This window comes from Octopus bimaculoides, unplaced genomic scaffold (genome assembly GCF_046866305.1).
Source record: "Octopus bimaculoides isolate indiv1 unplaced genomic scaffold, ASM4686630v1 contig108, whole genome shotgun sequence".
In the NCBI taxonomy this organism is placed as follows: domain Eukaryota; kingdom Metazoa; phylum Mollusca; class Cephalopoda; order Octopoda; family Octopodidae; genus Octopus; species Octopus bimaculoides.
Genome location: NW_028315358.1, coordinates 4,797 through 29,922, shown reverse-complemented (window position 1 = coordinate 29,922; position 25,126 = coordinate 4,797). Strand labels below are relative to the sequence as shown.

Genomic DNA, 25,126 nt, shown 5'->3' with positions numbered 1-25,126 from the left:
ACATTTGAAGCTAACAATGTTTTGCTTGTTGTTGTTGTTGTTCCTCTTGTATCCAAAACCAACTCTACAAGAATCAGTAACACTGAAGGTCTTCTTTGCAGTCTGGCTGCTGATTTTATTGTTCTTGTTTAACCCCGAGTCCATTCTGACTCAGCAGATTTGAAGTCAATGATGTCTGTCTTCCTCCTCCTCTTCCAAGCTGCCACAATCAAGACACGTTTCACAATGCCACACCATTAATCTCTGTCCCCCCTCCCCCTTTCCCTCCATTTCTTGTTCTGTGTCTTTTCCAATAACATCAATGTAACTGAGTGGAACTTAACCCCCTGCCTGAGTGTGGAAATCTCCAAAATATAAAATCTGATAAGGTCAAGAGTTCAATAAAGTAACAGGGGTCAGCAAACCCTATTCTGTGTTGAGCATCAATAGCAGAGATGGGTGGAATATCATCATCAATGTTTAATGTCTGCTTTCCATGCTGGCATGGGTTGGACGGTTCCACTGAGGACTGGCAAGCCAGAAGGGTGCACCAGGCTCCAACCTGATCTAGCAAGGTTTCTGTAGCTGGATGCCTTTCCTAATGACAACCACTTTGAGTGTGTAGTGGGTGCTTTTCATGTGTCACCAGCATGGGGGCCAGTCAGGTGGCACTGGCATCATCCATGCTTGAATGGTGCTTTTTACTCCTCAAGCGCAATTTATTGCCCAATGATTGAAAGGTACTCTCAGATGGACTGGTTATGCTACACTGGCATAGGCCATGGTTATGGTCTCACTTGGCTTGCCGTGTCTTCTCAAGTACAGCATATCTCCAAAGGTCTCAGTTGTTTGTCATCGCCTCTGTGACGCCCAACATTTCATGGTCATGCTTCACCACCTCATCCCAGGTCTTCCTGGGTTTACCTCTTCCACAGGTTCCCTCCACTGTTAGGGTGTGACACTTTTTCACACAGCTGTCCTCATCCATATGCAACACATGACCATACCAGCGCAGTTGTCTCTCTTGCACATCACATCTGATACTTCTTATGTCCAACTTTTCTCTCATGGCGCTTACACTCTGTTGTGTATGCACACTGACATTACACATTCAGTGGAGCATACTAGCTTTATTTCGTGCAAGCTTACGCATGTCCTCATCTGTCATAGCCCATATTTTCAATGCTGTGTAACATGGCTGTTCGTACACATGCGTCATTCAGTCTACTTTTCACTCTGAGCGAGAGGCCCTTTGTTACCTGCAGCAGTTGGACCTCTCTGCACTTTGCCCAGGCTATTCTTATTCTAGCAGCTATGCTCTCAGAGCATCCACCCCTAATGCTGGCTTAGTCACCTAGGTAACAGAAGCTACTAACTGCTTCTAGTTTTTCCCCCTGGCATGTGACGGAAGCTGTTTTCTGCACATTTCCAGTGTTTATCACCCCTCTGCATTTGGCACACACAAAAACTATCTTCCCAGTTAGCCTCCCTTTGATATTGCTGCACATCTTATAAGTCCATAGCTTGCACTGGGCACATCTTATGGAATTTCTACCGATGCCTTTTCTACAGATCAAGCAAGGCATCTACCTGAATGGATTTGTGATTTATCTGCCTTCCTACTTATTAAGACCTTGGTTTTTGCTCGATTGACTCTAAGGCCCTTCGATTCTAGACCTTGCATCCACATCTGAAACTTCTCCTCTAGTTCTGATAGTAACTCAGCTATTAGATCAAGGTCATCAGCATAGAGGATATCCCAGGGGGCATCATGTCTTGAATTCCTCTGTTATTGTCTGGAGGACTATGATGAATAAGAGGGAGCTAAGGACTGATCCTTGGTGAACCCCTACCCCTACTCGGAATTTTTCACTATATTCGTTATCATCCCTCACTTTACAGCATCCCTGTACATGGCTTGTACAGCTCTCACTAACCACTCATCTATCCCTTGTTTCCACATTGAACACCAGATAAGGGATCGGGGGATCCTGTCAAAGGCTTTCTCCATGTCAACGAAAGCCAAGTACAAAAGTTTATCTTTGGCTAGTTATTTCTCCTGCTGCTGTCTTACCAGAAATATAGCATCAGTGGTGCTTTTCCCTGGCACGAACCCAAACTGCATCTCATCTAAACTGACTCTCTCCCTAATTAGTTGGGCTATGACCCTTTCCATGACCTTCATTACCTGATCCAACAACTTGATACCTCTGTAATTATTCCTATCTAATGCGTCACCTTTACCTTTATAGCAGTTGACTATGGTGCTGCTACACCAGTCATTGGGTATGACTCCTTCGTGTATCACCTGATTGACTATACGGGTAACTAGACTATAGCCGACACCGCCAGATATTGTAAGCACCTCTGCAGTGATTCCTGATGGGCCGGGGCTTTCCCTGTCTTCATCATCATCATCATTTAACATCCGCAGAGTTTCTACAGCTGGATGCCCTTCCTAACACCAACCACTCTGAGAGTGTAGTGAGGGTTTTTTACGTGCCACCTGCATAGGAGCCAGTCCAGCGGCACTGGCAATGACCTCACTCGAATGATTTTCTAATGTGCTACTGGCACAAGTGCCAGTAAGGCGACGCTGGTAACAATCGCGCTCAAATCGTGCTTTTTACATGCCACTAGTGCAGAAGCCAGACAGCTGCTCTGGCAATGATCATGCTCGGACAGTACTGTTAGTGCTCCACCGGCACAGGTGCCAGTCATCGAATATGGTTCAATTATGATTTCGATTTCACTTGCCTCAACAGATCTTCGCAAGCAGAGTTTAGTGTCCAATGAAGGAGAGGTTGGTATGGGTGCCATTCGTCGAATTTGGTTCGATTTCAATTTCAAATTCACTTGCCCCAACAGGTCTTCGCAAGCAGAGATTAGTGTCTAATGAAGTAAAAATACGAATAAGTGAGCTGGCTACACTTCTGGCAGAGGTCATAGATTATGCTCTCACTTGCCTTGCTGGGTCTTCTCATGTACTGCATATTTCCAAAGGTCCCGGTCACTGGCCATTGCCTTGGTGAGGCCTAAAGTTCGAAGGTCGTGTTTCACCACCTCATCCCAGGTGTTCCTAGGTCTACCTCTTCCACAGGTTTCCTCAACCACTAGGGTGTGGCACTTTTTCACACAGCTATCCTCATCCATTCTTGCCACATGTCCATACCAATGCAATCGTCTCTCTTGCACACCACAACTGATGCTTCTTAGGTTCAACTTTTCTCTCAAGGTACTTACACTCTGTCGAGTATGCACACTTACATTACACATCCATCGGAGCATTCTGGCTTAGTTTCTTGTGAGCTTACACATGTCCTCAGCAGTCACCGCCCATGTTTCACTGCCATGTAGCATGGCTGTTCATAAACATGCGTCATATAGTCTGTCTTTTACTCTGAGTGAGAGGCCCTTTGTCACTAGCAGAAGTAAGAGCTCTATGAACTTTGCCCACCCTTAATTGCTCTTTCTACCAAGGTACTGTCAATTTAGATAGCTGGTCCCTCTGTTGGGTCGACATTTGGCAGACTCTCTTTCTCCCATTCATTTTCTTCATTTGACAACCTTTCATAGTGGCGTCTCCAAGTCTCTCTCTCTTTGCAGCATCATTAAATGCAAGTGAGCCATCATCCATGCGGACACATTTCTTTTCCATAAATAATGTGATTTTTTCCATTGCATGAACTGAAAGTCAGAGGGGGATGGGATAAACTACCTGCATCAACTTGCTATAAAAGCAGGTAGTAATTTTACCTTTTAATTATTCTTAATTCAAGTTTTGAAGAGTGCAGTTCAATTTTAACAGTTATTTTTTCAAAGCTACAATGGAAGTGACAAAGGAGCATATTTGGCATATTTTGCATTAAGAGTTCAATAAAGGAAACAACACAATGGAATGTGTGAGGAATATTAATGCAGTAAATGGGGATCGGACAATAAGTGTAAGCCAGTGTCAACTGTGGTTCCAGAAATTCTGAGTCAGAAACTACAGCCTAGAAGACGACCCTCATTCTGGAAGACCTGTAGAGCTCATAGCTGTTGAGGAACTAACAGAGAAACTTGGATTTGATCTTTCGACACCTGCATGCCATCAGACAAGTCAACAAACAGCAAATTGTGTCAATGATTTCCTCACAAACTTTCTGAGTCTAATTATGCCCAGAGAGTGAATGTGTGCCCTTCTTTGCTGTCACGTCTCATGAATAAACCTTTTTTGGACCGAACAGTGACTGGTGACAAGAAATGGGTTCTCTATAAAAATGTCAAGTACTGAAGACAGTGGTAGGGAAAGGAGAAAGACTGACACCCCAGGAGAAAGAAGGTCTTCACCCATATAAGGTGTTGTTATCAGTTTGGTGAGATATGAAAGGTTCAGTTCACTTTGAACTTTTAACCCTTTAGTGTTCACATTATTCTGCCATAATTAATGCTTTTTTATCCACGACCCGGCAAGCCAAGTAAGATCGTTGCCAGTGCCCCTGGACTGGTTCTTGTGCGGGTGGCACATGAGATGCACCATTTTGAGCGTGGCCGTTGCCAGTACCGCCTGACTGGCTCCCGTAAGATTTTCGAGCGAGATCGTTGCCAGTGCCCCTGGACTGGCTTGTGCAGGTGGCACATAAAAGACACCATTTCGAGCATGGCCGTTTTCGTGCAGGTGACACGTAAAAGCACCCACTACACTCTCTGAGTGGTTGGCGTTAGGAAGGGCATCCAGCTGTAGAAACTCTGCCAAATCAGATTGGAGCCTGGTGTTGCCATCCGGTTTCACCAGTCCTCAGTCAAATCGTCCAACCCATGCTAGCATGGAAAGCGGACGTTAAACGATGATGATGATGATGATTGTTTTGAACTAATCATGCATTATCTTGTAGCTATGAGATTTTGATGAGGTAGCTGTTAATCTTTAAAATTTTATTGTAAGGTTGGTGTGAAAGACTAGATCTGGTCAGTTTGAACATAGAATAGGCAGAATACTTTTGGCCGGATATGACCGGTTTAAATGCTAAACCAAACAATAACAAAGGAGATCTACTGTGAGCAGCTAGAGCGGTTTAAGTCAGCGCTAGAAGAAAAACGGCCATCTTTGGTTTCAAGACGAAAGGTGTTCTTCCATCAGGATAATGCTTGGCCACATACAGCAAGAATGATATTCCAGAGGCTGGAGCAGTTTGAATGGGAAACGATGTCCCACCCACCATATATTCGTCACACATTGCCCCATCTGATTATCATTCATTCTGCAGTCTTCAAAAATGATTTGGATGTAAAAAATATGAATTCTGCAGATGAGGTCAGAACAGTAATCAGAAAACAGGATTTGTGCATAGAAGCTGTGATATAATGGAAGCAAACTTTAGAAGACATTGTTTTAAACAAAATGAGAGATAACATATATATATATATATATATATATATATATATATATATATATATATATATATATATATATATATATATATATATATATATATATATATATATATATATATATATATATATACGTAGAGAGAGACAGACAGGTAAATAATTCATGGTAACAAATAGAAAGAAATTTGTAGTTGGGTTCTCGTTAAAAATTATAATTTTATATTATCATTTATGGATGACCCTTTATTGGGATTCAGATTTTGAATACCAAATTCGTTTTCTCTTGAGGATACATCGTTTCAGAGCCTTTCGGGGCTAACCACACATACAGAACCACATACACTCATATCTATATAACAGATGTACAAGATCTGTTGTGTACAGACTAATGTAAATGTCTTGTCTATATATACAATATCTGTATATATATTTTTATAGTAATGTAAACGTCATGTCTCTATAAACTGTATTGTCTACGCATAGAGAGATGTAAGCAAGCTGTATATAAACTGAGCGTTATATAAACACTTTGTGTATACAATATGTGTTGGGGACAGACAAAGATTGTTTGGCTGGACCAGTTCCTTTTCTTCTTTCCCCTTTTATCTATACCCAACAGTTTTGGGTACACATCTGCAGATATACTCTGTAGGACAGTATATATAGCATTGAAGTAAAGCACTGTTGACATACCAGTAATTCACTGGAATTTACTCAAAGCCAGTCTTTTTGCAACAGAAATATTCTTCTTTTGTTTTAATCAGTTTTGAAAATAATGAAGAATTAAGTTAAATAGGTTTGCCATTATTAAGCTGGTGTTTGGACACAACATGGAATCTTGATACCAATTTCAATTCCATGAATTATTTTTTACAGTCACTTAAACAAGCAAATTTCATTTCTTTTAATTCTGTAAGTAAAAATTCCTCACCAAACTACAGAATATTCAAAAGCCCGTTCCTCATAGGAAGTTATTCTATAATACAATAAATGGAAATATTAATTTAAAACAATATTTGTGATAGAAGCATTGAATTAAAACATTGCATTGTAATTAACAAAGATTAATTAATTTTTGATTGAGTGATAATGAATTATTTGCTTACCTTTAACAGAAATTTCAAGAATATTTCCAACAAATGTCAGCAGATGGCTCAGATGTATTAGATTTATTTTCAGGTAAATTCTTTCGTTTTTTTTCTTATATTAAATATTATTTAGGAAGAAACTAGCGACATTTTCTCTCATCATCATCATCATCATCTATTATTTTTATTGTTATTATTATTATTATTATTATTATTATTATTATTGAATGAGAGAGCAGCACATGCCATCAAAGTGACACAGGGGTACAAATATACGAAGACCAGTATACTCAGCTGATAAGGGTACACCAGGCTCATGCATCCCAACCATTTGTGTGCTACATGGTGATCTCATATCAAAATAAACAGTGCATGGCCTATCAGATGGGGCCCAGTTAGAATTTTCGTCAGTCTGAGTAGCCCATCCCACTGAAAAGGTCCCTGAATAAGGGTTATTTAAGGATGTTGAATGAAACACCCATGTCTCCAGGGGTGAATTATTCAAACCCCAAAGAATTCCTCTCAACACATGGCTATGATGCACCCCCACTATTTCTGCTCGTGATCAGAGATGCACATATCGTCAGCCACTAAGGGACATGCTCAGCTGGTTAAGGTCAAACAACTGACAAGCAAATCTGTGGTTTTGATAGGGATATTTGCTGTGACCCATCTTTTATACCAAGACAAAACAATGTACATGATCACATTATCATTATTATTAATATCATTGTAATTATTATTAAGGCAGGGAGCTGGCAGAACCATTAGCACTCTGCACGAAATGCTTAGCTGTATTTCATCTGCCGCTATATTCTGAGTTCAAATTCCGTCAAGGTCGACATTGCCTTTCATCCTTTCAGAGTCAATAAATTAAGTAGCAGTGAAACATTGGGGCTGAAGTAATTCACTATCCCCACTCCCCCAAATTTCAGGCCCCGTGCCTATAGTAGAAAACATTATTATTACTGTTAAGGTTGCAAGCTGCACGAAATGCTTAATAGTACTTTGCCTGTCGTTACGCTCTGAGTTCAAATTCTGCCAAGGTTGACTTTGCCTTTCATCTTTACGGAGTCAAGAAATTAAGTACCAACTGCATACTGGGGTCGATTTAATCGACTGGCCCCCTCCCCCAAAATTTCAGGCCTTGTGCTTATAGTAGAAAGGAATGTTATTAAGGTGGTGAGCTGGCAGAATCGTTAGCACACTGAGCATAATTCTCAGGGCAATTCTGAGTTCAAATGTTGCCAGGGTCACCTTTACTTCGTTTCAGGGCTATTAAGAAGGGCATCCAGCCGTAGAAACCATTCCAGATCAGACCGGAGTCTGGTGCAGCCCCTCAGTTTACCAACCCTGGTCAAACTATTTAATCCATGCCAGCATGGACATTGGACTTCAAATGATGATTATGGTAGTAATGATGATGATGATGAATTAAACAGATTTTAAACTTGAATACAAACGAAGAAGAAATAATTTTAACAACACTTGATATCATTCACTACACAGAGTCCCAGGATGGTAGCACTGGGCTGAAATAGTCGTATTGGAAACATGTACTAGACAGTAATATATAGCAATAATTAAAGAGCAGTTCACATCACTCCCCACAGGGATAAGGTGATAGTCTTTTTCAGATTAACTTCATTATTTCAGGAAATGATAGCTCTTCACTAAACAGAAAAGACTAGAATTAATATTTAATCTTGAAGCTGCAACATAAGAAATCTTCTGCTGGTTGTTTGGTTATTTTTCATTGACAAAATGAATATTTCTTTTATTTCAGATGATAAAGATGAAGAAATAGAAGATAATGTCTCTGATGGTCAACAAGATGTTGGCGTCACATTGAAATTCTTTACTAAAAACAAAAATCTTGATAATGCTATAGAAACTGTTAAAGAAGTGTACCATTCTCTATTAACAACTGAGAAAATACCATTTGATATGGATTTAACAGAATCTCGAGTAAGTTCTCCACAATAATACAGGGATTATATTTATTTATTTAATTATTATTGTTATCATTTTCTGATTAAATTGCATTTTATTTTCATTTTCTGACCAAGTCTCAACCAGAGTCCTAAAGCACATATATATTTGTTGTGGTGAGAGTACGACACCCCTGACAAGAGTAGATGGCACCACTTCATATAAATAGAAGCTGTCTGACGTAGTCAGGAGTTCATAGTTTGGTCTTTGAAGTCCAAGTACAGTTTAAAGTTTGAGTTGGTTTATTGGAAATATTGATTGTTGGTTTGTTGTGTCTTTTTTACTGCTGCTGTTTCTATTTTGTATTGTTATAACACTGTTGCAGTGTAGTCTTTATCTATCTTCAACAATATCAACCATACGGCGATATTAGAGGCATAAGGATAGAATATCTAGCAACGAGGATTTTTCAAAGCTCACAGAGGTTATTTGACATTTTGTGTGTGATACAAAATGTTAAACTATGGAGAACCTATTAGCTGCAGTAATACGGCTTCAAGAGAAGCAACAGGAACAACTACTACAGGAGTTACAGAAGCAAATATTACAACAACAGTTAATTGAGTTACAGTCAAGGAAGTCTGAAAATTCGGTAAGTTCGTTTACACCAGACATCATGGCAAACTCAGGATATGTTTAAATCCCTTATCTTCATAGAAAGCCTTATGGCAAATGAAGATAGAGGAATTCAGGCAAGGATATTCTCAAAAATGGAACAAGCGAACCAAGACTTAAGTCTACAGACCATTACAGAAGAATGTCAAATAATGGTAAACCTGAAGCACTGCATGAAAAAAATTCAAGAAAAAGATTCTGCAAAAATACAGATGTGTCAACCCGGAAAGTACAAGCAAAAAAGAGTGCCGGGCCTCTATCCATGTAACGGATGCGGAGGCCTACACTTTAGAAAAGAGTGTCCGTTTAAAAACCAATAATGCTACAGGTGTCAGAAACTTGGTTACAAGAGCTCTCACTGTAGGACAAGGTTACGAGGGTCAAATGCAAAATGTTCTAAGGTGCTTTCAGCAGAAAGTGAATGCAACACAAAAACAAGAAAATTCATACACGCAAAAATAAACATTAAACTACAGCTGGATACGGGTAGGGATATTTCAATCATTAATGCGGATACATGGAGAAAAAATTGGGAAACTGAGGTTGAGTAAATGAACGATAAACTACATTTCATGGGTGAAATGTGTACAGACATCACATTTGAAAGAGAAAGATGCAAAGCAAAAATATTCATTGTGGAGAATACAATCAATCAGTTTGGTAAAGATTGGTTGGAGTTATTTGACTTATGGCACCTCCCCATAAGTCTCTACTGCAAAAACGTAACTGGTTGTCCTGTTAAAAATAAATTGTCTGAGGAATTGAAGAGAAACTTGAAAAAGATGTTTCCCCAAGTACTATCAGTGGACATAGGTCAATATAAAAAGACCAAATCCCTTTTTCAAATGAGTTAAAATGCTGTGCCTATATTTAAATCTAACAGAAAAGTATCATCTGCAGCAATTAAAATCCTAAATGAAGAGGTAGACAGACTGGAAAAGAGTGGAATCCTCTAAAAGGTGGATTACTCTAAGTGGGCGGCACTCATGTTGTACATTAAAAAGAACAATAATAATATTAGGCTGTGTGCCGATTTCTCTACAGGATTAAAAGACTGCTTGAAGACATACCACCATCTACTCCATTCTCCGGAGGACATTTTTGCAAAATTAAATGGTGGAAAAAATTTCTCCAAATTGGATCTGTCTGACTCTTATTTACAGATTAAAATGACAAATGCTCAAAGCGTCTGACAATAAATGCACATAGAGGACTGTACAGATATACCTGGTTACCTTTTGGATTAAAGGTTACACTGGCAATGTTTCAGCAAATCATGGATGCTATGTTATACGATTGTGAATTTACAATACCTTATTTAGACAAAATATTGATTAAAAGTAATTCACGTGAACAGCATGTCGAGTGTATAAAAGCTGTGTCCAAGAAAATTAAAGAGTACAGGTTCAATTTGAGTGAAGAAAAATGCAAATTGTTTTTGCCTCAAATTAAGTACTTAGGGCAAATGATTGATAAAAATGGTAGATGGCCTGATCGATCAAGGGCAGAGGCAATAAAGGAGGTCACGTCTTTGCATGCTGTTGTGGCAATGACAAAGCAGAAGGTTTAAGTGCCAGAACCTCAGAGTTACATACTGTGCCACCTAGTGGCAAGCTATTTAGACAGCTATCATCAGGGGAGGTAACTGTGCCTACAAGTATTATGACTAACGTTATCCAAGAACTGCCAGTAACTGCACAGGATATAAGAATGAAATGAGTAGACAATGAATATATTATAGAAATGGAAGGAGCTTTAAAAAAGAAGCAGAATAAAAATAGAAAGTCAAGTAGTTTCTCAATACACGACGATATTCTGATGCAATTGCAAAGAGCTGTAGTACCAACTACATTGCAAAAACGTGTATTGCAGCAATTCCACAGCTGACGCCTGGGAATGTCGAGGACAAAAGTTCTGATGAAGAGCTACGTCTGTTGGCCAACTATGGGCCGAGATGTCAAATAGTTGGCAAGAACTCATCGAGATTGCACACTCATGGCCAAAGCCCTGCCAGTGAAATGTCAATCATGGCCAGAGACTGAGAACCCACGGTCTGGGTTACATATCAACTTTGCCAGACTGGAGAACAGTGCTTACTATCAAATCGTGGTAGACAACTGTACAAAGTGGCCAGAGGTATGCAGGGGCAATAAACCAACTGCTAAGACAACTATAAAGTTCCCATATGAATTGGTTGCATGGTACAATGTTCCAGACACGTTAGTTTCTGATAATGGAAAGCAATTTTGGGGTATGAATTCAAGAACTTCTTTAAAATGTATGTGATAAAGCATATTTTCACACCATCCTACCGCCTGAGGTCGAATGGACAGGTAGCAAGGTTTGTGGGCTCATTCAAAAGTGCGTTAAGAAAAGCTAGGAACAAATTAAGTAATGACGAAGCACTAACAAGGTTCTTAAGGGTATACAGAGTAACCCCCAATCAAATTTCAAATTCAGGAAACTCACCCACAGAATTGATGTTTACAAGAAGAATAAAATCGAATTTTGATAAGTTATTTCCCAGAGAAAATAAGATGTAAAGGAAATATGAAAAATGCAACAAAATATTTCGAAGCTGGAGATAAAAGGCATTTTAAAACCTACAGAAATGGTAAATAAGTCTGGAAGGATGGCCTTGTAACCAAATAAATAGGAAGTATGATGTATCTAATTAAAGCACCATGCTGGGAATATAAGAGACACGTAAATCAGCTAAAGAAGAGAGAAATTCCCATGGAAGTATCTTTTGATGTATTCAATGTCCCAGCTCCAAAAGTAATGAAGTCCCATAGAACCAGCATGAGAAAATGGAAGCAGACCGAACACCTTGAGATAAGGCCCAAGCAAAAAAATACTAAAAAAATAATAATAAATAAAATTTCTTTATTTCTTTGGAACCTGAAATCTCAAAAGAGGAGATGTTGTGGCAAAAATACAAGACCCAGTGACAAGAATAGACAGGACCACTACGTATAAATAGTAATGGTCTGACATGGTTGGGTGTTCGTAGTTTGGTCTTCAAAGTCCAAATACAGTTTAGAGTTTGAGTTAGTGTGTTGGAAGTACTGATTGTTGGTTCCTTACGTATTTGTTACCGTTTCTATATTGTATTGTTATAACACTGTTACAGTGTATTCTTTATCTATCATCGACAATATCAATTGTACAACGATATTGGAGGCATAAGGATATAAGAATATTTGATGGAGAGAAACCTCCTGAAAATGTGGGCAGTTGATGTCAACACAATTGAGTCTCATAGATTGTTGGTTTCCCAGCATGGACGGGAAAAAAACACATTGAATAAAAGGGCAAAAGATCACTCGATCTTGTTTGTCAGTACAAATATTATTATTATTATTATTATTGAGTGAGAGTGCAGCACATGCCATCAAAGTGAGGCTAGGGTATAAATATAGAAAACCCAATATACTTATCATGATTACCCGTCTGCTAAGGGTACACCAGGTACATGCATCACAACCATATGTGCACAACATGGTGATCTTATATCAAGATAAACAACACATGACCGTGTAGGTGGAGCTCAGTTAGAGTTTTCTTGAGCTTGAGTAGCCCATCCTGCTCAAAAGATCCCTGAATAAGGGTTATTTAAGGATGATGAACAAAATACCCATGTTTCTATTACATTTCAATGAGCAAATCTTTATATAATTGTGCTAGTGGAGCGCTAACAGCACCATCCGAGCAAGATCACTGCCAGAGCAGCGGTCTGGTTTCCGTGCCGGTGGCACGTGAAAAGACCATTTGAGCGTGATTGTTACCAGCGTCACGTTACTGTCACTTGTGCCAGTGGCATGTGAGCGAAACATTCGAGCAAGGTTGTTACCAGCACCGCTGGACTGACTCCTGTGCAGGTGGCACATAGAAACACCATTTTGAGCGTGGTCGTTGCCAGCACCGCCACACTGGCCCTCATGTCGGTGGCACATAAAAGCACCCACTATACTCTCAGAGTGATTGGCGTTTGGAAGGGCATCCAGCTGTAGAAACTCTGTCAGACAAGATTGGAGCCTAGTGCAGCCATCTGGTTTCATCAGTCCTCAGTCAAATCGTCCAACCCATGCTAGCATGGAAACGGACGTTAAACGATGATGATGATTAATATACGCACAACAGATTAGATTGTTGAAAAGAAAAATTCCTAACATTGGGCTACAACAAGTAACCTTAGATGCCAAGAACCCTCCTAAGTACCCTAGCTGTCCCTAATAACACTGTTTTCTGCAGTGGTACTAAACTGGGTTTTATGCCTATTTCTTCTGTCCATCTGTTCAAATCTTTAGGGATAGTTTTTAATGCCCCTGTGACTACTAGGATACATTTTATCCCCACTTTCCATACTCTCTGTAATTCAATGGCTAGGTCCTGGTACTTTGCTATTTTTCCTGTACCTCTCATATTGATTTTTCCATCATTTGGGACTGTAAAGTCAATTATCTTACACTTTCTATTCTCTTTATCTACCACTACTAAACCAAGCCTTCTAGCTTCCATTACTCTGTCAGTCTGAATGTTCAAGTCTCACAACATCTTATATCTCTTACTTCCTAGTACTTTACTAGGTTCATGTTCATACCATTTAGCAGTATGGGCAGATCCTAGCTTTCTACAGAACTTCCCGTGGATGATTATTCTCCCTATGTTGTCATGTCTTTTCTTGTATTCTTTCTGTGCCAGTATGCTACATTCACTTACTATATGAATAACACTTAGACCTCTTTTGATTTGCATAACCTCCATTGGAAATTTAAATGGTTTTTGTCTATCTTTGCTTTTATCCAATTAGTCCTTAATGCTTGATCTTGTGCTGCTTGTAACAAAATTTCTGTCTCACTTTTCAGCCTTCATTTCTTCAACCATAATTATGTCTCACTATTATTATTTCTTGCAATTATCCTTGGGAGTCTACCATGCAAAGCCTTCTCTTGCCTGTCAAATAATCTTTCTTCTTTTTTCTGGTCTTTGACTTCATTTGACTTTTTGGTTTCCCTATGTTCTGCTGTGACTCTAGCGGCCCTTAATAAACTCGCTTCACTATGACCTACATAAGAGACTATATCTACCCTAGCTAACTCCACACAGTCTTCTGCTCATATTAGCCATCTGCCACCTTCCTTTCTAAGTAAGTATAATCTTGCTACTCTGGCTCTTGGGGGAAGTCCTCCTTTCATATTGAACTCCTTCCTAGTTCTTCAGTTGGATTTTGAAATTCATGTGTATAAATGTGTATGGTATGGTGGGGGGGCACCCTAGCATTAGTAAATGTGAATACAAGTTAGTACATATGCACTTATTTGCACATTAGCACTTCAAAAATCTTCAAAAAGAAAATTAACAAATGAAGTGGAACCCACTGTGAAAAATGTATTTCTACGTGGTGGTCAATTTAGGATTGTGAGAAACATTTATAGTGATTCTTAGTAACAGATGTTAGTGGCAGTGGTGGTGCTCTCTCTCTATCTCTCTCTCTCTCTCTCTCTCTCTCTCTCTCTCTCTCTCTCTCTCTCTATCTCTCTCTCTATCTCTCTCTCTCTCTCTCTCTCTTTCTCTTTCTCTCTCTCTTTCTCATTCTCTCTTATGAAATATTTTGTTGATCTTTTTTTTTTCAGGAGCTGAGTTTAAGGAATATTAGTAGAACATATAAAATCCAGATTTCTATCAGTGACACAATTACAATTTATGGCAGACACTGTCATGTAAAAGATGCTAAACTCTCTGTTCAATCATTATTAATGGAATTCAAAGAAACTGACGAGGAAACTCTGATTAAGGAAATGGTACAATGGTCTTACTTTGATGAAAATAATCCATCATACCTACAAATGTTTAGTGACAAAGAAAATGCCAAGCTTGAGAAAGCATACTCACAGAAAAAACAATTCCTTAATTGGAAGAAAATAAAATATGATTTTCAGAAAATGAGTTTTCAACATGAAGGGAGGAAATTTCAAATGAAGAGAAAACAAAACCTAAAGGATGGTATGTGCATACTTTTACTATAAAAATATTCTCATTTATCATTTTGTTCTTTTTTATCTATTATAATAAAAGTGAAATTCTGTCTGTCCGTCTGGGACCTCTGTACTTCAGTCTACAATTGCTCAACATATAAATATTATTCCTTTTTGGAATCAGAATGATCTCAGGATTGAAAATCTGCCCTTTATTTGGTTCTTGAACATCCAGCATTGAGATCAGATTTAAAAGCATTTGTGTTATTATTTCTAGCAGGTAAAGCTGGGCTAATTTTCACCACTTTGGTTGGCAGTATTTCTTGTCTAAACCTCAAAATTAATTGAAATATTCCTGTTTTTTTTTTTTTGACTTTCAACAGAAAAAGGTTTCATAATTTTATTTTTGTTGTTCTGAAATATTTGATTTCTATTTGAACTCTAGAATTGATCCCTGATACATGGTCACCAATGGGAGACGAGGAATTAATGAAAATTGTTCCAGTCACAAATGGACCAGAATATGATGACATCCAGGCCACTTTCCGTCGGAATTTGCCTTCATCTCGTATAATCAGTGTTTGTAATTTTACTTTTATTTATAAACAATATTTGATGGTTTATTCTTTAAACTAAAATATTAAGGGACATTTTGTTTGTATCAAAGTTTTAAATCTCATTGCGTCTCGTTTGCGGCAGCATACCTGCTTCTGTCCTCGTTCTTTATCTTTGTTTCTCTCTCTCTCTCTCTCTCTCTTTCAACATCTGACACAAGATCACCTCTTCTAATGCCCCCTCCCCTCTCAAAATATCTTTTTCTTGCAAGGTACTTGGTGACCCTGTCAGTGCAGGTGCCACTTAAAAAGCATCCAGTCCACACTGTAAAGTGGTTGGCATTTGGAAGGGCATCCAGCTGTAAAAACCCTGCCAAAACTGACACAGAAGTCTGGTGCAGGCCTCTGGCTGGCCGAACCCTGTCGAACAATCCCACCCATGCCAGCATGTAAGGTGGACGTTAAAAAATGATGGTTCTATGTGTTTTGAGATATTTACAAGAAATCTTTGCTCAACAAAAATACCTCTGCTTTAACTTCTTGCATTGAATTGTAAATGCAACACCATTTTGCAGCTAAACTATTGTGCCTTACCAAAATTTACAGTTGAATCAAAATTGGTATCAAATTAAAAAAAAAAACAGATAGGGTAGGGGCTTTTCACCACAAACGTTATTTCCTTGTCAAAGAAGTGAATTGATTGTTTTTTCATAAATGTATTTCTTTTTCTACAGATTGAGAGAATTCAAAATAAAACGTTATACCAGGGATACCAAGCATTGAAGAAAAAGTTTGAGGTAGAAAATCCAAACATTACAAATGAAGTTCATGGCCTTTGGCATGGTACTGCTGCAGGATCTGTTGATGGAATAAATAAATCAGGATTCAACCGTAGCTATTGTGGTAAAAATGGTGAGTATATTATCATCATCATCATCATCCACCCACCCTCAATATTGGCCTGAGTTGGACAGACTGTCACTGTCCACATTGGTCCTTTCTCACACAGAGAGGACAGAGGACGTAATGTTGCTTACACATTCCATGTTTGGCATCGTTTCTACTGCCAGGTACCCTTCCTAACATCTTCTACTCTAGAGTAAACCAGGTGTATTTTATTATTGTGGAATCAACACTTTTATTTGTTTTCCTTGTTGGATTGGGAGGAAGGGTCTGTCCCCATCCATTAATGTTCCTCTTGAACCTTTGTAAATGAAAATATTGCAGGAAAGATAAGAGAAGGGGCGGAATTCCAGAGGGGTAATGTTATGGGGAAGAAGGACTAGATATAGTGGAGGGTCTGCGGGACTGGACAGAAGTATCAACAAGGGAACACCAGGCCTAGCAATCACCATTCTGAGTTTGTCAATTATAGATATGCAGAGATAATCGATACAGTGTTATTAAGTCTCATTGAAATATTCAATGTCTGCTAAGGCCTAGAAATTGGTTAAGGGACATTTAATAACTGTACAGACATTTGTTAAACCAGCAGTGGTACCACCACAGAGTTGACTCCATTTAGATATCTCAAATGATCCTCTCTCACTAACTCTTTCATCCTCTTTTTGGAATTAGATTTTGATGTGAATGGTGAATATGGATATGGGGTGAGTAGAAGAGTGGTGTTCCACAACATGCCATCCAAACAAGTTCAATGGCAAGGGACAGGATTTTAATATATCTCTTCTGAGAAAGTGTTTGGAACTATTAACCCTTTCGTTATTATATTTCTGACCAAAATACACTCTTCATGAGTTTCAATTAAATTCTAAAATAATCATGAATTTAGACTAGTTTCATTAAGCAACTGTAACTTTTTACTTATCAACATATTAATGTGACATTTGGAACATAATTAAAGAAAGGGTTCTTCATCAATTCTATTGCATAACTTTTGTCTCAAAGTGATTCTAATTACAGGTAAATCTAGGTAAACTGAGCAAAAGGTAAAAATATTAAAATTTTGTTTAAACATCACCATAGAAAATGAATCATCAGCTAATATTCAATTGGGTATGCAACAAAATTTTGATATAGGAAAAATTGTGCACATCACTAGATTATCAGTTGAATTTAATGCACAGCAGAACAGGTGTACCATAAAGGTGAAATAAACTGAAATGCTGGAATCCACTACAAGTTTGACCAAACTAAAAAAATTGGTCAAAAAATTATATACGGCCCTGGTTATGGTATGGAAGTGATAAATTCCAGACCACATCGTACCCTAGGCCATGCTGACTAACATTATTTTCCTTGTATAAAAACTAAATCCACAGCAGTACCCAGTATTTGCTTCACAAATTTTCCAAACTTTGATCCCCCATTTCGTGGGCTTTCCTGGTATATACTGTTTGTTTACATTCTGCTTAACAGTTTGTTTCCACAGTGATAGCTTCAAACAAGCATACTGAAAAAAAATAAAAGTCTAACGGTTTCGCTTCCTAAGAAAGAGTATGGATAGGTCCCCATCACCTCAGAAAAATTGCTAATAAAAACATTTTTAAAGTTTGCACTTCATTCCGATGTAAATTTGTCTTTGCTGTCGCTATCGCCGCTTCCAGTTTCTTCAGAATTGCTGCTTTCGCTTTTGGATACAGAAATATCCCATTCATTCTTGTACACCACATGCTTTTGTACCTCATTCATTCTTTTTCTCGATATTTCCATATTTTCCTTTGGAAAACCTTTAATTCAGAATCACTGCTTGATAGCATGAAACTCCTATCCATTTTCAAAGTTGAAAAAAAAATCCATGCCAAAAAAATGTGGACAAAAATCTCCCCTAATTCACTGAGTTCAGATATTACATCAAGCAATGTTGGATTTCTATACCTCCACTATTTACAAAGTGAAATCACGTATTTTCATGAATGTACTAACGAGATTTGTGCTTAAATTAATTCACATTTAAATAACAATGGGTTCTCTCAGCTGGCTATGGCCGGGTTGGTCTTATGAACCAAAAAATTTTTGGGCCAGCTATGGCTGGGTTAGCATCGAAAGGGTTAAATGCTTGCAGAGTTTCAATGACACACATCTGTCAACTGACATGGGACTCATTCTGGAAGTTTCTGTTGACATTGCTGGGTACATAATTGGGAGAAATAACCCCGTTTGGACATCTCTAATCTCTATTGTTATTGTTTGTTGTGTGTGTATGTATATATATATATATATCGCTGACATACTACGACAAAGTCTCCAAGATGCAGATAAGATAGAGATTTTTATTTATCTACGGCCTCAACATCTCATACCTTTCGCGCTTTAGTCTGCCCTCTATTATTTATCTTGTTTCTCTCCATGAAATTCAATTGAATTCAGTTTTTGTCTTAAATTCATACTTATTCATTTTCTAAGCTTCCTAAATTCATGCTACCTGTATATTCTATTCACCTAGATTTCATTGCTCTTTTAAAAATTACGATTTATGCATTGTTGTCTCTCAAATATTTAAAATCTACGATTAAGAGGCCTATCTCCTGGCTGATGGTACACCCGCCCTCCCACCCCTCCACCGGAAGTGCATTCCTCTGTCATCCTGTCATCCTCGGCTGTCTCCCGGAACCCATCTAGTGGCCTTGGCCATCCTCTCCCCAACCTTTGGGTAGCGCATTATGTTTCAGTAATGTTTGCAGGTTGTAGGTACTGTTTTGCTTATGAATTCTTCCAATTGCAAGTTTTCTTTTCAGGTACACGACACTGCTTTCCCCTTTTCCAGGCTACAGGCCCACACCCCCAACACCCATACTGTTAGGATTGGCACTCTCAACGTCGGCACGCTGAAAGGTAGATCTGGTGAAATTGTTGAGATGCTTGAACGGAGACGCGTAGATATGAGCTGCATCCAGGAAGTAAGATGGAGAGGAGGTTCTGCGAGGTTCCTCACAGGCAAAGAACACAGGTACAAGATTTTCTGGGCAGGGAACACTGACGGGGTCAGGGGCGTAGGAATACTTCTAGCGGAGAAATGGGTGGATAAGGTAATCGAGGTCGTTAGAGTAAGTGACAGAGTACTTAAGATTAGACTAGTGCTTCATCATAGATTAGCTACTGTCATCTCAGCCTATGCACCTCAACCGGGGCTACCAGATGGTCTGAAAGACCAATTCTATGACACCCTCTTGCAAACTACCTCGTCGACGAGTGACAGGGACCTTCTCTTTGTGGCTGGAGACTTCAATGGTCATGTTGGATGTCGTGCTGGAGGCTTCCATGGCATACATGGAGGCTATGGCTTCGGTTCCCGCAACGAGGCAGGAACCAGACTGCTGGAGTTCTGTGATGCAACCGATCTTATGGTCTGCAATACCAACTTCAGGAAACCTGCCAGTCACCTAGTCACCTACCGCTCCGGCAGACACTCTAGCCAAATCGACTACATCCTCGCCAGAAATAGGGAAAGAGGACGGCTTATAAATGCCAAAACCTACCCTGGCGAAGAATGTACCCCACAACATAGATTAGTAGTTAGCGACTTTGGGATCAAGGCAAAATGGGTGCACAGAATTAGACCGGCTTGGAGAAGGGTGTGGAAGCTTAAAGACCCTGCAAATGGACAGAGACTTAGAGACAAGTTACTTGAAGCATTTAACGAAATAGATGGGGATATAGCATCATACAACGTGGAAGACAATTGGAGATTTCTGCGGGACAACCTGTTGAAAGCTACCGACCAGATTTGTGGGTGGTGTAAGGTCCCCTCCTGACCCAGAGTAACGTGGTGGTGGAACAAGGAGGTAGACAGGGCTATTAGACAAAAGAAACAGGCTTGGAAGGACTGGAAGAACGGTGGTAGCAGGAAATTGTACCAATCTGCCAGAAGGGAGGCTAGGCGACAGGTTTATTTAGCCAGAGGGGAAGCAGATAAGAAAAGATTTGCCAATATTCTGCGCCGTGAGGACCAAAGATTCGAGGTATTTCGTGTTGCAAGACAGTGTAGGAGAGAGAATAGTGACGTTGTAGGAGAGAAATGTGTTCGCATGGATGATGGTACGCTTGCACTAAATGAGGATGCAAAGAAAGAGGTCTGGAGATGCCACTACGATAGATTGCTTAATAAAGAGAATGAATGGGAGGAAGAGAGCCTGCCGTATGTCGACCCAATAGAGGGACCAGCTATCCGAGTTGATAGTACCAGGGTAGATAAAGCAATTAAGAGTATGAAGACCGGGAAAGCCCCCGGCCCATCAGGAATTACTGCAGAGATGCTCAAAATATCTGGCAGTGTTGGCTATAGCCTAGTCACCCTTATTACGAACCAGGTGATACACGAAGGAGTCATACCCAATGACTGGTGTAGCAGCATCATAGTCAACTGCTACAAAGGTAAAGGTGACGCTTTAGATACAAATAATTACAGAGGCATCAAGCTGTTAGATCAGGTTATGAAAGTTACAGAGAGGGTCATAGCCCAACTAATTAGGGAGCGAATCAATTTAGATGAGATGCAGTTTGGGTTTGTGCCAGGTAAAAGCACTACTGATGCCTTATTTCTAGTGAGACAGCTGCAGGAGAAATACCTAGCTAAGAATAAACCTCTGTACCTGGCTTTCGTTGACATGGAGAAAGCCTTTGACAGGATCCCCCGATCCCTTATCTGGTGGTCAATGAGGAAACTTGGGATAGAAGAATGGTTAGTGAGAGCTGTGCGAGCCATGTACAGAGATACTGCCAGTAAGGTGAGGGTTGGAAATGAGTACAGCAATGAATTCCGGGTAGAGGTAGGGGTCCACCAAGGTTCCGTCCTCAGCCCCCTCTTATTTATCATAGTCCTCCAGGCAATCACAGAGGAGTTCAAGACAGGTTGCCCCTGGGAGCTCTTCTATGCTGATGACCTTGCCCTAATTGCTGAGTCACTATCAGAACTAGAGGAGAAGTTTCAGGTGTGGAAGCAAGGTCTAGAATTGAAGGGCCTTAGAGTCAACCTAGCTAAAACCAAAATCCTAATAAGTAGGAAGGTAGATAAAACACAAACCCCTTCAGGTAGATGGCCCTGCTCAGTATATAGAAAAGGAGTAGGTAGTAACTCTATAAGATGTACCCGGTGCAAGCTATGGACACATAAGAGGTGCAGCAACATCAAAGGCAGGTTAACTAGGAAGTTAGTTTTTGTTTGTGGCAGATGTTCAGGTGCAATAAAGACTGTAAACAAACAGGAAACAACTTCTATCTCATTCCAGGGTGAAAAACTAGAGGTAGTCGATAGCTTCCGCTATCTGGGTGACCAAGTTAGTAGTGGGGTGGGTGCGCTGAAAGTGTAGCTGCTAGAATAAGAATAGCCTGAGCAAAGTTTAGAGAGCTCTTACCCCTGCTGGTGACAAAGGGACTCTCACTCAGAGTAAAAGGCAGACTGTATGACGCATGCGTACGAACAGCCATGCTACATGGCAGTGAAACATGGGCTGTAACTGCTGAGGACATACGTAAGCGCGCAAGGAATGAAGCCAGTATGCTCCGTTGGATGTGTAACGTCAATGTGAATACCCGTCAGAGTGTAAGTATCTTGAGAGAAAAGCTGAACATTAGAAGCATCAGTTGTGGTGTGCAAGAGAGACGATTGCGCTGGTATGGACATGTGGTGAGAATGGATGAGGATAGCTGCGTGAAAAAGTGCCACACCCTAACAGTTGAGGGAACCCGTGGAAGAGGTAGGCCCAGGAAGACCTGGGCTGAGGTGGTGAGGCAAGACCTTCGTACATTGGGCCTCACCGAGGCGATGACTACTGACCGAGACCTTTGGAAATGTGCTGTGCGTGAGAAGACCCAGCAAGCCAAGTAAGATCTTTGCCAGTGCCCCTGGACTGGCTCTTGTGCGGGTGGCACATGAGATGCACCATTTTGAGCGTGGCCGTTGCCAGTACCGCCTGACTGGCTCCCGTAGTATTTTCGAGTGAGATCGTTGCCAGTGCCCCTGGATTGGCTGGTGCGGGTGGCACATAAAAGACACCATTTCGAGCGTGGCCGTTTTCGTGCGGGTGACACGTAAAAGCACCCACTACACTCTCTGAGTGGTTGGCGTTAGGAAGGGCATCCAGCTGTAGAAACTCTGCCAAATTAGATTGGAGCCTGGTGTTGCCATCCGGTTTCACCAGTCCTCAGTCAAATCGTCCAGCCCATGCTAGCATGGAAAGTGGACGTTAAACGATGATGATGATGATGATATCAGGTCGTTAAGAGTGAAATGTCCACTTTTGAACTGAACGTCTATTTTACTTTATCTCAGCAAAAAGCAATGCAGTTAATCAAAGTATGCACCTAAATTATCAACACAATTTTGCCTTTTTACTGGTAGCTCATTTATGCTGGCACCAAAGAAATCTGGAGAGCAAGAGGTGATGAAATCACAAAAGGATGCTTTTGCATCTTATTCAGATTTCAAGGTTTTTCCTTGCAAAATGTTGTCTAGAACCTGGAATATGTGATAGTCAGTTGGTGCAAAGTCTGGTGAATATGGTAGATGACAGAGTACTTCCAAGTTCAATTCCTGTAACTCGAGTAGTTTTCTTTGTGCAACATGTGGTCAAGCATTTTCTTGCAAGGGAATTGGCCTGTCTCTGTTGACCAATCTCAGTTGTTTAATTCCAAGTTCACCCATCATTTCATCCACTTGGTTGATGTATACATCCACTGTAATGGACTCATGAAGCTGTAGTGGATGACACCAACACTGGACCACCAAACAGATGCCATTACCTATTTTTGGTGAATATTTCTTTCTGGGGTTGTGTTTTGGAACTTCTTCTCTATCCAAACACCATGCAAAACATTGTTGAAAAGAATCCATTTTTCTTGACACGTAACAATACGATGGAAAAATGGTTCACTTTTATGCCGTGAACAGCAAAGAACAGCAAGTTTCAAGACGACATGTCATTTGATGCTCGTTCAGTTCATGTGACACCCACTTGTCCAGCTTCTTTATCTTTGCTGATTTATTTCAGATGAACCAATGCAGTTGGAATTGAAACATCAAACCTTGCAGTTAACACACTCGTAGTTTGAGCTGTATCCATTTTCACTAGTTTCCAGCTCATCCTTATCCACCTTGGTCTCGGGTCTACCATGGGGCTGATTTTCAAGAGTAAAGTCACCAGACCGGAACTTCTCAAACATACAGTGCACTCATTCGCCACTTCTTCACCAAACACCTCATTGATGTTTCAAGCTGTCTGAGATAAATTGGTTCCATGACAGAACTCATATTCATAAACAACATAAATCTTTGGTCTATCCATGGGTTCACACAAATTGATTTACAAGAGAAAACTCACAACATAACCAGACACCATGAATTGCATTTCGAAAGGTGGTGATGTAACTCTTCATAACTACCAGTGCCATGGCTGAGTGGTTAAGGTAATTGGCTGCTAATCCATTGGGGTCTCCGCCCATGAGTTCAAGTCTCATCCTTGTCAATTACATTTTGCATCAGGGAGGCAGTGATAAGTGACTGACACCTTTGGCAATATACCATGCTTGAGAAGACCTATCAAGCCAAGTGAGATCATAGTTGTGGCCAATGGCAGTGTGTCATAAGTGGCACCTGTACTGGTGGCACATAAAAAGCACCCACTACACTCTTGGACTGGTCGGCGCTAGGAAGGGCGTCCAGCTGTAGGAACCATGTCAGATCAGATTGGAACCTGATGCAGCTCCCCAGCTTACCAGTTTTCAGTCAAACCGTCCAACCCATGCCAGCATGGAAAACAGGCATTAAATGATGAGGATAATATTTATGTACTACCCCGCTCTTTCTTGACGTTTAGGATTTTCAGCTCTACCATTAATTTTATATAAATATATGCATATTATATATATATATATATATATATATATATCTTTTGTTTTCTATTCTTAGCCACAGTATTTGGTGAAGGTGTTTATTTTGCCAAAGACATCCGTTATTCTGCACGTGATACCTATTCTACTCCTGACCATTACGGAATAAAGAAAATATACAAATGCAGTGTTCTTGTGGGAAAAGTGATGCAAGGACAACATGGATTAAAAGTTTTACAGGATTCTTACAATTCTGCTGTTGATAATATTCAAAGACCCAGTATTTATGTTATTTTTCATGACTCTCAAGCATATCCTAATTACTTGATTACATTCTCTAATTATTGAATATAATTGGAATTCATAAAATACATATGATGTAAACAGAAATAAATTTAACAAAGGAAAGACAAAGGAAAAACAAAACAAAAGAAAGACACAGAAAATACAGGAAATTCTCTAATTCTAGGTGCAATCCTATGGTCTTTTCTAAGAATAAAACTATTCAAAACAATATTTTTCTATCATTCACACAATATTGTTGTCATTTTTTATCTTTTTTACTTGAGAAAGAATTATTGCTAAATATTAAAATACATGAAGATGCATGGCTCAGTGGTTAAAGCATCGGGCTCACAATCATGAGGTAATGAGTTCAATTCCCAGGCCAGGCTGTGTGTTATTACATCACTGGTGCCAAGCTGTATTGGCCTTTGCCTTTCCCTTGGATAACATTGGTGGTGTGGAGAGAGGGGAGGCT

At 39.8% G+C, this 25,126-nt stretch overlaps 1 protein-coding gene across 2 annotated transcripts in view; it reads left to right on the top strand.

Annotated features, from left to right (window-relative positions):
* Window positions 1–24,902, top strand: part of LOC149129210 (protein mono-ADP-ribosyltransferase PARP14-like) — a 63,412-nt gene extending 38,510 nt beyond the window's left edge. For both annotated transcript variants that reach the window (XM_089346714.1, XM_089346715.1), the window contains 6 exons: window positions 6,468–6,531; window positions 8,227–8,408; window positions 14,684–15,053; window positions 15,471–15,604; window positions 16,314–16,491; window positions 24,446–24,902. In XM_089346714.1, coding sequence (XP_089202840.1) covers window positions 6,468–6,531; window positions 8,227–8,408; window positions 14,684–15,053; window positions 15,471–15,604; window positions 16,314–16,491; window positions 24,446–24,714 — 1,197 coding nt within the window. In that variant the 3' untranslated portion in view covers window positions 24,715–24,902. The remainder of the gene's footprint in view (window positions 1–6,467; window positions 6,532–8,226; window positions 8,409–14,683; window positions 15,054–15,470; window positions 15,605–16,313; window positions 16,492–24,445) is intronic.
* The last annotated feature ends 224 nt before the right edge of the window (window positions 24,903–25,126 follow it).